Below are 17,694 nucleotides of genomic sequence, written 5' to 3'. Positions count from 1 at the left end.
TAGTTTGCGATTAAAACAACAAACAGCTCCTTTCTTTGGTGCTTCTGTGTAGCTAGATCCTCTCCTACTCCGCTTTTTTGATTGACTTTGATGTGAGTGGTGCCAGTTACCCTGGGTCTGTTGGTTCTCGGGAAGTGGTATTGAGAGCAATAAATTACTAGTGTTCTTGTGGAAAGAGTAATGCTGGTTGTCATTTCCTGATTGTGTATGCAACTGCACAGACATTACCAGGACAGGCCTGGGAAGGGTGGGATTTTCTTTTCAGGTAGCTTGTTCATAGAGTTGTGTTGTTGGAAAGGATTTCATAGAAGTCATTTAACTTACTCTCTTGTGTTTGAGTAAATCTTGAAGAATGTTAGGGTGTGGGTCCCAGCTCTGCCTCTATTAGTTTGTTTTGTTTCTCTGGGCTCTGTTTCTACCCACCTTACAGAACTCTGAAGACTCACGATGCTCCCAGAATGCCTTTTCTTGTAACAAAAGTAGCAAGTCCTCGATAAAGTTAAATGTGTGGCATATCCCCGCGGTATGTTCTAGGGAAGATATAACAGTCAAAGAACTGGCGATACGGCTTAGAAGGTTAAGGGCTTCCTGCCAAGCCTGGCAGCCGAGGTTGACTCCCGGAACCCGTTTCTGGCCTACTTCTGCAACATTTTTTATCACTTTATAAAGGAAGCCCTTCTCAGCTAGTGGCCACTTCCCTCTTTGTCCTCTCTATTCCCCAGGACCACCGGTCTCCCCGCTGCCTATGTGGATTTGTTGTATAAAATCAAGAGGTGAAATTTTACTGTTGGCTTGCCTGGTTGGGGTCAGCCTCCAGGGCTGTGTGTGTGTCAGACCCAGTGCTCTGCTACCAAACGATTAGTTAGTCCGTGGTTTTTACTTTGCCTAATGCTTTTAAAGGTTTACTATGTTGTAATAGGTTTCATTGCTCTATTCATTTTCTGTGTGTTTTAAATAATATTCATAGGGCTATATTTCTGAGTGTTTTGCTCACATGGGTGCCTGGTGCCCATAGAGGGCAGAGAGGGGCTTCAGATCCCCTGGAATTGGAATGATAGTGGATTATTGTATGCTGCCATATGTATGGGAATTGAACCTGGGTCCTCTCTGGATCCAATGCTCTTAACCTGAGAGACATCCCTCCAGGACTTATATGGATATTGGTTTGTTCATTTATTTTTCAGTTGTTGGGACATTTGGGTTCTGTTGCCCTCTGGCTTTGGTTAGACCAGGAGTAGAAGTGCTGGGCTTTGTGGTGACCCCACTTTGAACTCTCTGGGAGCCACCATATTTCTCACAATGCCTGCACATTTGATTGCAGTAACAGTTTACAGGGCGGGCTTTCAGTGTCTTTACACCCTGGCCAACACCTGACTTTCTGTCCTGGTGTGTCAGCTTTTTACTGTTTATTATGGGTGTAAAGTTTGTTTCTTTGTTGCTTGGATTTCTATTTTGCTTATGGCTTGTTAATGACATCCAGCATCTTTTGTGTTTGTTTGTTTGTTTGTTTGTTTCTTTTTTAAGACAGGGTGTCCCTGTGTAGCCCTGGCTGTCCTGGAATTCACTCTGTAGACCAGGCTGGCCTGGCACTCACAGAGATCTGCTTGCCCCTGCCTCCCTAATGCTGGGATTAAAGGCGTGCACTACCACCACTTGGCAACATCTGGCATCTTATATGTGTTCTTTGCTTTTGGCTATGTCTATGTCTTCTTTGGAGAAATGTTTGTCAGAGTCCTTTGTCCACTATTTAATTGGGTTGTTTACCTTTTGATAATGAAAAGTAAGTGTTCTTTGGAGGTCTATCTTGGAATATAAAATGGATTTTGAAATGTGGAAGTGATAGCGGTTTATGCTTTTCAAGTGAAATTGTATTGAAACTTTTATTTTTACCTATTTTTGTAGAAGTTTAACTTATGTCAGTTTTATAGGTTACCCCTCCTGATGTGTCTTTTTAGTCAGTCTCAGCAGATAATTGAATGCATTCATGTTTCAAATCTTCATGGCTTCTTCCTTCTGACTGTAGATTGTTCCAATTCCAGTTTACTGACAGCTTTCTTGAATGTAATATACATACTATAAAATCTACTTGTCACTGGACAGTCGAGTGAATTTTACCTTTTTATAAAGTGTTATGCCCATGCCTTTAATAAAATTTCAGGGCATTTCTATTATTCTGGAAAAATCTTTCAGGCCTGTTGACTAACAATTCCTGTGTCTCTGGGTGGCGCACATCCCATGACTGCTTACTTAATTTCTTCTGTTGATTTTGTCTTTAAAGAATGTTTTACATTGAGTTGTAACACAGCATTGTCTTTTGAGGCTGGTTGCTTTGAGCAGATTGTTTTGATTGAGGTTCATCCATGTCACAGTGAACACCCCCCAAAGTTGCTGCTTAGTGATAAGTAGTGTTTCATTTTCTGGGTAATGTGTTCACTTAACAGCTCATGGACAGGCTGTATGATGTGCATTTATGGACTCTGTTTTTAAACGTGCAGCCTTCTCCAACACCATGGAGAGATTTCAATGAGTCTGTATAAGGAACTTCTGTGGACTTTGTACTTTGATGACCCACTGATTAACAGTTTCAACTCACCTTTGTCTTTTAAAGGAAATTTGCCTCTTTGTAGATCTCTCGGTGCTCTGTCATTGGTGTGAATATCCTAATTACTTAGGACACCTAACCACAGTATTGTTTGTCACTTAGAAAATGAGCAGTGATTTTGTGATGTTAACTGTTCGATGGTCTGTATTGAAATTGGCCCAGTAGTCCCTCAAGAAGTCCTTTTATTAGTCCCTTTCTCACATCTCTCCACTTTAAGATCCTAAAACTGGTTCATGGAGTGACACTTGTAACTTATCTTAGTTTATTTCATTGTAGCATAGTTCCCAGACTAGACTCTTTGTTTTTCTTTCACTTTGGACTTGCTTGCTTGCTTTCTCTGGGTCTCTTTAAGCAGTTTATTTTTTCTGTTTTTGTAAGATACTTAGTATTAACGTGAGATTATGTAGTATTTTAAAACTATGTATGATAGTATTTTTTTTTTTTTTTAACTAGTGCATTTAAAGCCATGATTATTGTTTTACTCACTGTGGTAAAGGACTACAATCAGCCTAGATGTCTGTCAACAGATGAGTGGATAATGGACATTTGTGTGTGTGTGTGTGTGTGTGTGTGTGTGTGTGTAAGCTTGGGTGTATATTTGGTGAAATACTGATCAGCTTTAAAGATAAATGTAGATGCAGATTTTTCATGAAATGGCTAGCTGTAGAATATCTAACAGTAAGCAAGCTCATACAATCCCAGAAAGAGGAACTCGCATGTTTCCCTCGTATTTGGAGCCTAGCCAGTACATGTGTAAACAATTGCCTATGAGCACAGTATAGCATGTTGCAGAGAGAACAGAAATAGCCTGAATACTTGGGGTGAGGGAGGACTGAGTGCAGCTAATGCCCACGAGCCATGAAGGAGGATACAATGTTAATTCTTTATAGTTTTCAATCTGCCATAGATTCTCTTTTAATTCTTGGTCGTGGGTAAATGCATAAGCATTCAGCGGTGAAGTGTAAAATCCAGTGAGAAGCTCCACAGTCAGAATGCCCATTCTAACTGTTTAAAAGTTCATTGAGATATGTAGACTTTGGGTCTTGTTAGTGTTGTTTTATGATTCTCAAGTTTTTAATAATAAAGTTATTAAAAAAAAACCTGAGTGGTTGAGTGAAAAGAGTGAAACTATGACATCATAAAATAACGTTAAGAAAAAGACATTTTCGTACTTCATTTTAATTTAAAAACATTTGTAGTTTGTATGAAGGTGAATACAACGCCAGGTCATTTTCTCAATTGTGTAGCAGAGTGTGAGTGACTAAAATGTTCAGGGCTGCATACTGACGGTGCAAATTTAGGTCTGTGTTTGTTGGGTAAATATTGTATAGGGTAAACATTTCTGACCATACAGTATCTCCTTTCAGTAATGTTTAAGTAATTGTTTGAGTAGCCATTGCTTGAAACAATTGCACACTGCAGCAGTGTAGCATACCTTACAAAAGCTTCCTGGTCCCGTGAGGTGGCTCAGCAGACAGGCATGCCAACCTGAACGTGATTGCTAGGACCCACACACTAGAAGAGAACTAACTCTTACACGTTGTGACCTCTATAGGCACATACCCACTAAGTCAGTAAATTTTAAGATAGCTTCCTAAGCTGCATACTTGAAAAGATGTTGGGTTCTTTTTCTTAGACTTCTTGGTTAAATATAGCCCATAATTGCAGTTGTGTATGAGGCTACTTTGAAACTTAGGGCCAAAGCCATGAAAATTAGGGAAAATACTGGAAAATAAAACTGGTGGAATTTTAATAGAGCAGTTGAGGGATCAGGCAGAAGTTGTACAAATATACAGATATTTGGAACAGAAAATCAGCTGAAAAAGGCTGTGTTTTAGAGGAAAATGGCTTGGGTAGGGAATCTGGTTAGTGGCTAGGGACTTGAGCATTTTGGGAAGAGGAAACATTTTTTTCTAGATTACCTAATCTTTGAGAATTTTGGGAGTAAATTAGAGAAGAAATTTTCTGGACCACAAGAAGTGTCTTCAGCTCCTAGAGGAAAGGGGGTAGGAGAAAGGGAAGATGGCTAGACAAACATGCCCTGTCCCCCGAATGCAAGGGTCACATTAGAGAACAAATGTGGCAGGGCTACAATTTTGAAAGCAAAAATGTCAATCACCATCCATATGTTCTAATCCCCTCTCACAGGTAACTCCCTGAGTTGCTGCTTTGCTACTTACACTTCCCCATTCAGGGAGGGGTTATTGTGGCAGCCATATGTGAAAGTGTGGATGAGATTGTTTTAGAAGCTGCTTCACATTTATCCAGCTCTCTCTCTCTCTCTCTTCCTCTCTCTCTATTTATATGTATGTATGTATATCTTAAAGATTTATTTATTTATGTATATGAGCACTCCACTTGCATATATGCTTGCATGACAGAAGAGAACATCAGACAGAAGACAGAATCAGATCTCATTATAGATGGTTGTGAGCCATCATGTCGGTGCTGAATTGAACTCAGAACCAGTGCTCTTAACCACTGAGCCATCTCTCAAGCCACCTGCTTTTGATTTTAAAATGGCATTTGATTGCAGGTTGACGCTCAGCAAAATGGGAGAGAAATCCATAGAACCCACTTAGAAAGTCAACTTTCCTGGTAGTAAATTACCTATCAATTACCAGTTTACCTGATGACCCATATTGGTTTCCCCTTTTGGGTTTCTAGTTTGTTTTAAAGCTCTGACAAAGTTGCCTGTTCTTTTCCTCTGCATCTCTGAAACTGCACAGCATAGTGCTCTTTAACTCTGGGTGGAATCTTGGATTGTTGTGTCTAAGCTGTGAAGTGAGAATGTGTTATGTCAGTAATGTCTAATTAATGCGGAATATTTGCTTTGCTCTCGTGGTTTATGATGGGTTGACGTGCCTCAGCATGGGAAGGGCATAGCAAAAGTCTTTCATTCCAATTCATGATGAGACTGATTAGGTAATCAAAAAATGTTAAAATGTGGAATCCCAAATATAACTTTGCTGCCTTATCATAAATGTGAATGTATGTGATCTTTGTGTCCTTGAGTAAAGCCTCAGATCATTCCTCGACACGTCTGCCACCTGATTGATAGACACATACTTACTTTGACACAGGACATGTCCGTAGCCCTCATCCCTTGTGTGTTTAGTATAGAAGGAACATGGTTGCTCCGATCAAGCCTCATCTGCTGAAACCCTAACTGTCTCTGCCTTTTACTTGCAAGTAAACCTCCAGCAACAGCGCAGCTTTGAGTGCCTTCAGCCCTTTAAAGAGTAGGTCAGAGTAATGAGAGTCCGGCACTGTGGGAGCTCTGGACACATGCCAGCTTGAAATGGCTAACTCCTTTGATCATGCTGTTGACAGGCACATAGGTGCTTACGCATTAGGTTCAATTTTGGCCCCTATAACAGGAGTTTAAAGATACTTTGGGAAGCAATCTGAAGATATTTTTTCTTGATTTTAACAATAAAATTTTAAAATTATTAGATATGGCTTAATTTGAGAAATTTATGACTTGATGCTTTGATAATACATCTTGAAGTGGCCACAGCAAGATGATGAGCAGTGCCATTCCTTCGCCCATGTGCCGCTGTTTCCCAAATTGACTGTATTAATTCACTTTCCTACCAACGGTGTCCAGGGCTCCATTATTTTCCATTGTCATCACTTGTCTTTTTCGCAGTGCCCACCTACAAGATGTGAGGAAATGGATTTGTATTAGCTTCATACTTAATGGCTCTTTTAAAATTTTTATTATTTATGTATTGAGTCGGGGCCTTACTATGTTGACTTGGATGGCCTCTTACAGAGATCCTCCTGCCTCCATTTTCCAAGTGCTGGAATTAGAGGTGTGCACTCCATGCCTGGCTGCCTGCCAGACATTTTGAGAAATGCCGGCTCTAGTCCATTCTCTAGTTTTCTATCAGGTTTCTTTTGCTGTTCATGCTTTTCAAATGTTTTGAATATTAGCTTCATAGTAGATGGGTGGTTTGAAAATGTTTTTACCCATTTTATTGGTTGTTTTGTTATTCTTGATTATTTGCTTTGCTGTGTAAAATCCTTTTAGAGTTTTAATGATTCATTCCTTAGTTATCTTGCTATGCTTAATTTGAATGTTTTTAAAATGAGCAGGATTGGTGTTGCTGAATTTTAGAACTAATCCCCATCATTAGCAAATTTGTCATATCCTATGCAATATTTGTTTAAAAGGAAACTTTGCAGCTATCGTCTGAATGGTTTAGAGTAATGAGCAACAGTTCTTCTGGTGGCTGGCCAACTGTGGAAAGCCTTCCTTTGTCACCCTCGGCTAAGGTGCCATGTATTTGAACTGCTTTTCTTTCTTTCTCTCCCTTTCTCTTTCTTTTCTTCCTCTTTTTCTCTCTCCCTCACTCTCTCTTTTCTCTCTGTCTCTCTTTTTGTTTTGTTTTGTTTTGTTTGTTTGCCTGGAGTGAGCTAGAGGTAATTTAGTAGAGCTTTTCACTGATTCCTGTTGTAGAAATTTAGCCTGTCAGTAAGTGTACTGTTTAGGTGGCAGGCAGATTGTAGCTAGTCTTTAGTTACCTATCTACTGTCACATCTGAGGTAATTGGTTATTTTTAGAGTGGACCCATTCCACTGCACCTTCTCTTGTTCCTTCTCCTTTCTGTCCTCTTGCTCTTGGCCTCTTATTCATCTTCTGGTTGTTAAGGGAGATTGAATTAGGGGCTGTGATTAGTCAGCATTGAAGAGTAGAGCCTGACCCATAGCAAAGAAATCCCATTAGTTCTGTTGGTTCATGACAACACTTCTGAGGCTGAGGCAGGAGGAGTGCCACAAATTTGAAGCCAGCTTGGACTACAGAGTAAATTTTGTCTCAAGGACCAAAACCAAACTGAGCCAGATCAAACAAAAACAAAACCAGAAATAAGTCTCTTTGTAGAATCAAGATATTTCTGGTTTTTAGACCCATTTCTAGTCTGTAAGAGTTAGTACCAGAGTACTGGAAGAGCTTGGTATGTTTTTCTCTTCAGTTTTTCTAGTGTCCCAGGTTTGACCTTTACTGGTGAACCTGAGGAAGAACAGCTGCTGAGGAAAATGCATGGGAGATGGGATTACTTATTACTATATTTATACTAACTTTTTGGAAGGCTTGACATTGGCATGTATGTGCATCTTGGGTGCGAGAGACAGTAATCTTTAAATTTCTTTCTCTGACTTTTAATACCACCAATAAAAGTTTTCTTCACTGTTAAATGACCACCAAACGCTACAGAATTGTCTCTAGAAACAGTGTTCTTTGGTTCCAGTGCACCTAGTCAGCTTGGTTGAGTGTACATTTCTGTATCTACCCCTTCAATCCGCTAGACCAGAGCTGCTGGGTTGTTTCTGTTTGGGTTCTGTCTCTGTATGAGTGTGTAGAGGCTCAGGGATGTCTTTGACCACCGTTCTCCACCTTTTTAAAAGATTTTAAAACATGAATGTTTTGCCTCCTTGTATGTTTTGTACCTTCTATGTCTTTGGTGCCTGTGGTCAGAGAGGGTATTGGAACTGGGTGCTGGGAACTGAACTCACGTCCTCTGTGAGAGCAGCAATTCTTCATCCCTTCTATCTTATCTTTTGAGACAGGGTCTCTGTGAACTTGGAATTTATTGGTTTAGTTAGAGCCCTGGAGTCTGTTTCCCCTCCAGCCTCAGTGCTGGAGTTATAGATGTGCGCTATCACCCCTGTTTTTATATGGATGCTATGGATGGAACTCAGGTCCTCATGCTTCCACAGCATAAGCACTGGAAAAGTTCTCTTACACCAGTCACCTTGGGTTGGGGAGATGGCTTAGTGGATAAAGTGCTGGCCACGCAAGCTTGTAGACTGCAGTTTCGGTCCCCAGAAACCATATAAATGCTGGGCAGTTTGCCTAAAATTGTAGCTCTTAGGAGCCAGAGATAAGGAAATCCCCAGGGCAGGACTAGCTGAACCAACTTAATCATCAGCACCAGGTTCAGTGAGAGAGCTACCTCAGGAAAATAAAGGGAAAATGATTGAGGAAGATAGACACCGTCAGCCTCTGGCGTCTGTATGCGCCCACGTGTGCATATGAACACACAGTGCACCTGCATGCGCATGTAAACACACACACGCACATGCACGAACCCCCTTCTCCCATGTACACATGTAAAATAATAACAAATTTTGATAGATTTCTTTATGAAATACTTGTATTTGAAAGGTAGCCCTGTAGTGTGAGCATACCACATGACTTACTGTTAAATGAGGTAAATTCTGAGTTACACCTGTCTGCCCATAAAAACAAGAACCACGCATGTTGTCATTTAGTAAAATGACATTTGAGGTAGAATTATACACTTTCTTTAGTTTTTCTTACATGTTTGCCCTTCCCTAGATTTGAACAAGGAACTATGTAGTTGTAAAACCAGTGACAAACATCAAACATAATTTTATCAAAACAGTAGCAATGAGCCAGCCATGGTGGTTCATGCCTTTAATCCCAGCACTTGGGTTTTTGGAGACAAGGGTTGCTGTGTAGCCTGGGCTGTCTTGCTTGTAGAATAGGCTTGTCTTACAATCACAGCATCTGCCTGCCTCTGCCTCCCTGAGCTCTGGAATTAAGGGTGTATGCCACCATGCCGGGCTACAAAATACATACATTTAAAAATTCTACTTAGGTTTTTCATGGTTCATCTCTTAATATTACTTTTAACTTTTAAGTGCCTGTTAAATGTCTAATGAGAGCCAGGAAGATGGCTTAACTGATGAAAAGGTACTTGCTGCCAATCCTGACTTACCCAGAATTTACTTGGTGGAAGGAGAGAACTTCTGTAAATTGTTGTCTGACCTCCACACTCAATGCTATGACACATGGGTGTTCTCATACATATTCACATGAAAAAAAAAAGTGAAAATGACCAAGAGGATTGTTGCCTTTATGGCATTTCCTAGTGCTAAAAGATGATCAGCCAGCCAGGGAGGGAACATGAAGCCTGTAATCAAAGGAGTTGGGAAGTTAGATGTAGGGTGATCAGGACTTTAAGGTCACCCGCAGTTACGTATCAAATTTGGGTCAGCCTGGACATTTTGCTACCCTGTCTCCAAAAAAAGAGAAAAACAACAACAAAACCAAAACAAAACAAAACTGGGTGCAGTGGTGCTCACCTGTAATCACAGTACTTGGAGAGCAGAGGCGGGAGGATCTTTGAGTTTGAGGCCAGCCTGGTTTACAAATCAAGTCCAGGACAGCCAAGGTTACACAAAAACTAAAGGGGGGGGGGGCGATGAGGGAAGATTGCCCCAGCTGCTGGTGGAAAATCATTGTAAGGAGGCAGAAGACAATGAAAAGTCATTTACAGTGGCAAGAGTTAGTGGTGGCCGGAGGTGTTGGGGACAGAGGTTTAAAGCAAGTACAGTTGCAGGCGGAGCTGGTGGGTCTTGCTGAATGCCATCCAGAAAACAGCAGGAAAGGGGTGTTACCTACCACCTGAGGTTTTGATTGGAGCAAGTGAGAAGTGTTGCTATTTATAAAGATGGCTAAGAGGGGCCAGCCAACCCTGGGGCATAGCGAGAGCTCTGATTTGCCGCTTTGAATATACTATCTGAAGAGGGATCAAGGAAACTGAGGGTAGCCTCTCCCTCCAGTTTTTTCCCTATCAGTTTTGTGTAACAAGATTTTAAAACTGGTGTCCACGGAGCTGTGTTGCTGCCAATGCTCTGCAGGCTTTCCATGGGTCCTCATAGACCTTGGGCAGCTGGCTCAGTGGATTCTGCCTGAAGAAGGGATAACAAACACCAGGTAGGGACCTGCTTTTTTGTGAGAAGTTAAGGTTAACAGTAGAATGCCTTAGTCTCAGTTACCAGGAATGAACGAGTGATAGTTTTGTCTTGTATAGGTGGAGGCCAGAGTTTGTTGTGCTTTATAAGAGCGCAGACTTGACCTCCATAGACCAGGTCTGTAGTTGTGACATCATTCATTGGAAACTGCTGATGTGTTTGCTGGGCTGGTATTGTTGTGTATCCTTCAGCTTTTGTGGAAAGAAGCCCTTGTTCCTCGGGGTGAAAAGACTGTGGAGTTAGATGAGGATCATTTGTTTCCTGTTGTGTAATCTTTGGCATAGATATTAAGAAATGCTTCCTGTGGGAGGCTCCCCCTTTTTCCTGCTTTTAAGTAGTGGTTGTTGACATTGTGAGACAAAGTCTTGCTATATAGCCCAGACTGTCATCAAACTTGTGATGTTCCTGCCTCAACCTCCTCCTTCCCAAGTGGTATGCATCACCACGCCCAGATCTGACTGAGGCTTAAGTTATAAAACAGGAAAAAGGACTGAAGAATATTGGTTTATCCTATTTGTTGGGGTTGCTCTGGCCAAAGGCTTCGATTTGGGGGGAGAAAGTTAGTTGCCTAGGAATAAAGGCAACTCTGTAATTTAGAGTGTTCTCAGAGGTCTTTGGAAGGAGCTCTTAAGAATGAGTTTGTGTGGAACGTGGTGGGTCAGGTGAGCTGCAGGGAGTTGTATCTCTCAGATGAGTTGGTCTTTGTAGTCCTTGCCTGGCTGTGTGCTGCCAGGTGCTGTGTTGTGAAAACAAGGACAGGATGGCCTTAGTTTGCTCAGACAGGTCAGAGATGTAGTCATCTACAGTTATCTCTGTGTGTATATTGGGAAAGCTGTTCGAAGGTCAGATGGGGATGAGAGCGGATGCTAGGCTATGTAAGACCTCAGTTTAAGAATACCTTTCCTTAATATTCAGTATTTGTAGCCAGTTGTAGACTGTTTCCTGGTTTTACAGACATGAATGTGAATTTTTTAAAATAGTGAAGCAAGCAATATGGTAATATCCATCTTAGGGAGTCTGGAATGATTAGTAAGATAATGTGTGTTAAATTGTCCATCCAAGTTACTATTCAGTGAGTTATAGCTATTATTAACAGATGAAAGGACATGAAGAAATAATTTGATTGGGAGCAGCTGAAGGGAGAATTTTAAACAACAAGGTCATGCTGTGACCAGATCTGAAATACAACTAGAATGAGAAGATAAAAGAGGAGATAAAAGTTGTAGTGATGGGGAAAGCGGGTCCCTGTGGTTATGGGTGAGAGCATAAAACCACTTTGCAGGCATTTCTACTCCTCACAGAGGGACTGTGCCGAGTCCTGTGACATAAATTGACTCCTAAACTTATTGCTACCCTAGCTGCTAATTGAAGAAAATAAAAAAAAAAAAAAAAAAGCATTGGCTCATGCAAAGGTAAAAAATAAAAACCCATGCATTTTACTTTAGTTTTATTTGCTTTTGTTTTGTTGGGATGGGATAGATAGCTGGCCAGACTTGTTATTAGCTTATCAGATAAGTTGTCTGGCAGCAAATTCTTTGCCTGCATTTAATTTTTTTGTTTTGATTAGAGTGATACAGAATTTTTAGCTCTTCTTTCTTTCTTTTCTTTCTTTCTTTCTTTTCTTTTCTTTTCTTTTTTTTTTTTTTTGCCCCAGGTCCAGCAAGACTATGAATCTCTGTTCCAAATGCTTTGCTGGTAAGTGCAGAAAAGGGTTTGGGTGTTTTCTGTTTCTTTCTTTTTTTTTTTTTTTTTTTTTCCTCCAACGATTTTATTTTACTTTATTTTTTTCTTTATGGTTATTTTAAGATTATCTAAATTATTTGGCCCTTCTTTGGATTTTGCATGGGGCTTTGTTTTCTTTGTGCGTGAAAGCAGATTCTCTTCACTGGGTGCTTCATGTATTTGTTTAAGATTGTTGAACTTGTCTCTGAGTAAAATGAAATTTCATGTGTACTTGTATCAAATACAATTTGCTCAGCTCTTGGTTACAGAGGAATTTTAAAAATGTGTCTGGTTTAGTAGGGTCATGTTCATTAAACTCTGATCTTGATTTAAATGATTAATAGTAAATGTTCCTCTACCAATGAGAATACCACAGGAAGAATATTTTCATGTTGGAGTCAGGAAGCGAGTCATGCTGAGTTAGCCCCTCCTAATCAGATTCCTTCTTGAATCATCTTGGGTAAGTCACTTCATCTTTTTGGACTTTAGATCCATCATTTGTAAACATAGTATTGAGATTTGGTGCTCGTCCAGGGCCTTTACCGTTGTCCCTGTGTACTGATCGGCTCCTTGAATTAGGACTCCTTCCTGAATTTAAAATCACTAATTTAATTTCTTAAAAAGAAGTTAATAGCCAGTGAGCGTCTATAACTCACTTTACTGATGAAATATGTGTAGTTTCCCTTTCTAATTTAATTTGTCAAAGATAAGCAAAGCTGGACACTAAGGTAGAGTGTTGTGGACAGATTTAGTGATACTCTGTTGGAGTAGACAGCATGGTATAACATAAACCGAACCTTTAAAGGGAGAGTTCAAGAGTGTGGGGACTGGGACAAAGCGGGGATTTTGCAGAGACACAGAATGAAGTGGACTACAAAGTTACAAACTAACAAAAGTAAAAGTATGCTTGTATGTCAGCTCTGGGTGAGCTGGCGGTGAGTAAAGCTAGGTAGGGCTGTGCCCTCCTCCAGAGCCTGGGAGACAGACCTGACAATTAAAATTTAAAAATGTGCTTTCTGCTAGGCAGTGGTGGTTCATGCCCTTAATCCCAGCACTCAGGGAGGCAGAAGCAGGTGGATCTCTGTGAGTTCAGGCCAGTCTGGTCAATAGCATGAGTTACAGGACAGTCAAGGGAAACGCTGTCTCGAAAAAACAAAAGAAAACCAAAACCAAAAATAACAACAACAAAAAACATGTTAACAAAAAACAAATAACAACAACGTACAAACTTTTTACATAGAAGGCTGTTAGTTTTTAAATATTTTTATATTGGGGTATGCCTGTTATAGTTATATAGGCAGAGAGGAAGCCCAGTCAAGAAGGGGGCTCAAAGGAGTCCCATCAAAGGGATATTTTTCTTGTTAATTTTTATGTTGGGTTCTTTATGCTATTCGGGCAAAGAAACAATCATACTGCAAGCTCTAAACCTTGACATTTGTACTTAAACTAGAGGATAGGTGGAAATAGAGAGTGCGCCAGTGTAGGAGTAGGAAAACTGTCAGGTTATATCTGTTTAAAGTTAGCAATTTAAAGTTACCAATTCTTGTTTTGTTTTGTCTTTTTTTTTAAAGCATCATTGGTAAATTGAGCTTTGTCCAATTTTAAATACACTATGCCAGGTTCTGTGCAGGACTGTATTCTGTTGATAGCTGTAATTACAGATTTAAAGAACTGTTTCCTCACTAATGAGAACTTTAGTAGGACAGATGATTATAGCAGTCACAGTTTGCAGTAGATTGCAGCTCTTGTCTGCAGAGGGCTCTCCATTATAGTTTGTAGTGCTCTTCCCTTTGAATAAGGTGGAGCCCATAAAATACTTAACAATTGTCTCATGCCGCTGGATGAATATAATGCTTAAGAAAATTATCAGACTCCAGCCAAGGACGACTCATAGACATGCCCTGGAACCCCTGCACAGAGGTAGCCTATGGCAATTCAGTATCTGAGTGGCCTCCATAGTAGTGGGGACAGGGACTGTCTCTGACGTGAACTGATTGACCTGCTCTTTGATCACCTCCCCCTGAGGGGGGAACAGCCTTACCAGGCCACAGAGGAAGACAGTGCAGCCACTCCTGATGAGACCTGATAGACTAGGATCAGAGGGGAGGGGAGGAGGACCTCCCTTATCAGTGGACTGGGAGAGGGACACGGGTGTGGAAGAGGGAGGGTGGGATTGGGAGAGTAGGAGGGAGGGAGGTACAGGGGGGATACAAAGTGAATAAACTGTAATTAATAAAAATAATTCTATAATAAAAAATTATCAGAGTCAATTGTAGTCTTAATGTTTCTTTAGATTTGTTTCCGTTTTCCTTTAGTTACAGTTATTTGTTGGTGCTGCTCTGTATCCATTATATATATATACACACACACTCACATATATACACACATGTATACATACATACACACATACATTTATATATAGGTTTTCTCTAAAAAGTGTTAGGGGAGGGCTGGGTGTAGCTCAGCTGATTGAGCCTGTTTAGTATGCATGCAGCCCTGGGTCAACCCCCAGTGAACCAAATAAACTAAACATGGTGGTGCTGTGAAGGCAAGAGAATCAGAAGTAAAAGTTCAGCCTTGACCGCCTACCGAGTTTGTAAAGCTCGCCTCCCTTCCTTCCTTCCTTCCTTCCTTCCTCCTCCTTTTTCCATTAACTACTTCTGTTGTCTCACAGCAAGCCCGTTGGATTCTGCCTTGCACGCAGCAGTTTTCCTTCCTTCCTTTCTTCCTTCGTTCTTTTGTTCTTTCTTTTTTTAAGATGTATTCATTTAGTGCTCTATCTGCATGTATACATGCATGCTAGAAGAAGGTATCAATCCCAGCATAGATGGTGTGAAGCAACGTGTGGTTGCTGGGACCGGAAGAGCAGACAGTGCTCTTAACTGCTGAGCCGTCTCTTTAGCCCAGAAGATGCATTCTTTAAAAAGAAAAAAATATCATTGAACTTTAAAAAGACGTTTGCTTATTGTTCGGGAAATGTATTATTGGCATGCGATGCTTTGGCTATAGCTACTTTAGTTTTAGATGCACATTAAAAGCCAGGCATACTAGTGAATGTCTTTAATCAGAAGGCAAAGGCAGGTAGATATCTGTGAATTAACCAGTCTGGTGTACATAGCAAGTTTCAGGACAACCAAAACTACATAGAAAAACCTTGTCTCAAAACAAAACAGAACAGAGCACAAAGATGAGCTATACATTTTGATGGAAATCAAAGAAGAATGGCTTAAAGAATGGCTCTTATATACTGGTAACCTAGTTTTAAAGATATCAAAACTTTTTCTTTTTTTTTTTTTTTTTTTTAAAGAAAAGCAAGTTTGTGGTGTTGGAGAGATTGCTTAGTTTTAAGAGCACCGATTCTTGGAGAGGACCTGCATTTGATTCCCAGTACCTATCTGGTGGCTCAAAACTCTATAACTGTAGTTCTAAGGGATTTGATGTCTTCTTCTGCTCTCCATGAAACAAGACATGCAAGTGTGCTCACGCATATATACAGGCAAAACACTCATACACATTTGAAAAAAGCAAGTTTGTTATATTTATATAAAATGAGAACAAATGTTGGAAGTCTGTTGTGATGGTGACTTACGGGTAAGAAAAGCTGAAGCCTAGTGCGGGGCTAACTATGAAACATTGTTCTAAATGGTGCATGTTCCAAAGTGTCCACTTCACTTTAGATTTCTTCTTCCCTTCTGTTCTGCCCTCCTTGATTCTCTCTTCTCTCGCCTACTCTCTTCCGTTTTCTCTTCTGACAGGCTTTTGGTGAGGAACTCAAGCTGACCTTGAACATGACAGTGCTGGTCTTCTAAGACAGGATGGCCAGCAGGGACAGTACAAGTTCTTAAAGGCTTGACCAGTATAACCGATGCAATAATGTGCTATCATTGCTGCCACCCACCAACCTCTCGGCACTCTTGCTGTAGTAGGGACAGAGAGTACAGCGCTTAGGAAAGCATCTGGAGTCTATAGATGATTCTGTCCCCTGTGGCAAAGTGCCTGGGGATTGACCTCAGGGGACAAGAAAAGTATTTGAATAGTTCTTAGGAAAGATACATATTGGAAGACAAATACAATCTTCACTTAGTACATCAAATACCACTTGATATTTTGGCGTTTATGCTTCTTCTGTATGTATATAATTTTGAGTAATTTTTTTAAAAAGGCAGGATACTGGAGAAATGGTGGCTCTTCCCGTAGACCCAGGTTTGATTCCTAGCACCTATGTGGCAGCTAACTGCAGTAGTTCTAGGGTATCCGACTCCTCCTGGCCTCTGTGGGCACCGTGCACACAAGTGGCATGTAGACATACACATATGCAAGACACCACCCATATACTTAAAGTGGTAAAATTAAATTCACCATTTACTATTTCTAGGCCAAGAGAAAAATTCTTCACTGAGAAATCAGAGTAGGCAGTTTCTTCTAAACTGTATGTGTAGCTGTTACTTCGGTGTTTTTTTTAAAGTGAAGTGACAGAATATGTGACAAAGACAACTTAAAGAAGGGCTTCATCCATTTACTTACTTATTTATTTATTCATTCATTCATTCATTTATTTATTTATTTATTTATTTATTTATTTATTTATTTATTTATTTATTTATTTACATATGCTTTGGCTTACAGTGTGAGAGAGTAAAGTTGTGTTAGTGGGAAAGGCATGGCGTGGTACCTGCTGTCTCTGTGATGATAGGAATATAAAGCTATTTGCTTGTCTCTTGATGTCTGTCTCCCAGTAATCCACTGCTACATCTAGTCCAGTGGTTCCTAACATTCCTAATGCTGAGATCTTTAGTACAGTTCCTCATATTGTGGGGCCTCCCTAACCATAAAATTATTTTCATTGCTACTTCATAACTAATTTTGCTACTGTTTGAGTAGTAATGTAAATATGTGTTTTCTGGTGGTCTTAGTTTACCACTGTGAAAAGGTCATTGAACTTCAAAGGGCTCACAACCCACAGGTTGAGAACTGCTAATCTAGACCCAGCATCTTAAAGGTTCTACGTTGTCACAAAACAGATCTGTGAAAGATCAAGTGCTTAAACACATTCATATGTAAGAAAATTTCACATCTAAATGATGGTAATTTAGACATTTTCCATTTAAGACTAATTTAAGATGTATGCTCTTTCATAATTCACATAAAACTGGGTAAATAAGAGATGTGATTATTCATAGAAAAAACAGTTCTCTTTTTTAAACCTTTGTGGAATAAGTCAATTAAAAATAAATATTAATAATTATACTGATTGTTAGCTGACCAGTTAAAATGCAACTAAAACATCTCTTAAATTTTAAAGTAATAGTGAAATTTCATTTAAAAAATTAGTTTCAAATATCAAAAAAAAAAGATTGTGAACAGTATAAGAACATTTTCTATAGATACAAAGTTAGAGATTTTAACTTATAGAATAGTTACAGAAATAGAATAGTGGTAATTGATAATAATGAATAAATTTTACAACATACTGATATGAAAATTAAAAAAAAATTAGTTTCGTTCTTTCCTTTCTGTGTATGTGTGCTAGCGTTCAGTCTAGGGTGTCATTCCTCAGGGGTCCTCTAGCTTGGTTTTTGACA

At 39.9% G+C, this 17,694-nt stretch overlaps 1 protein-coding gene across 2 annotated transcripts in view; it reads left to right on the top strand.

Moving 5' to 3' along the window:
• The window catches only part of Zfand3 (zinc finger AN1-type containing 3), a 216,030-nt gene that overhangs the window by 51,911 nt on the left and 146,425 nt on the right, over positions 1-17,694 (top strand). For both annotated transcript variants that reach the window (XM_055607204.1, XM_055607203.1), the window contains exon 2: positions 12,045-12,085. In XM_055607204.1, coding sequence (XP_055463179.1) covers positions 12,045-12,085 — 41 coding nt within the window. The remainder of the gene's footprint in view (positions 1-12,044; positions 12,086-17,694) is intronic.

The sequence above is a fragment of the Psammomys obesus genome, unplaced genomic scaffold, assembly GCF_907164565.1.
Source record: "Psammomys obesus unplaced genomic scaffold, mPsaObe1.curated_primary_1811, whole genome shotgun sequence".
Lineage (NCBI taxonomy): Eukaryota > Metazoa > Chordata > Mammalia > Rodentia > Muridae > Psammomys > Psammomys obesus.
Note: the sequence above shows the minus strand (reverse complement) of the source record. Positions and strands in the feature narration are given on the sequence as shown.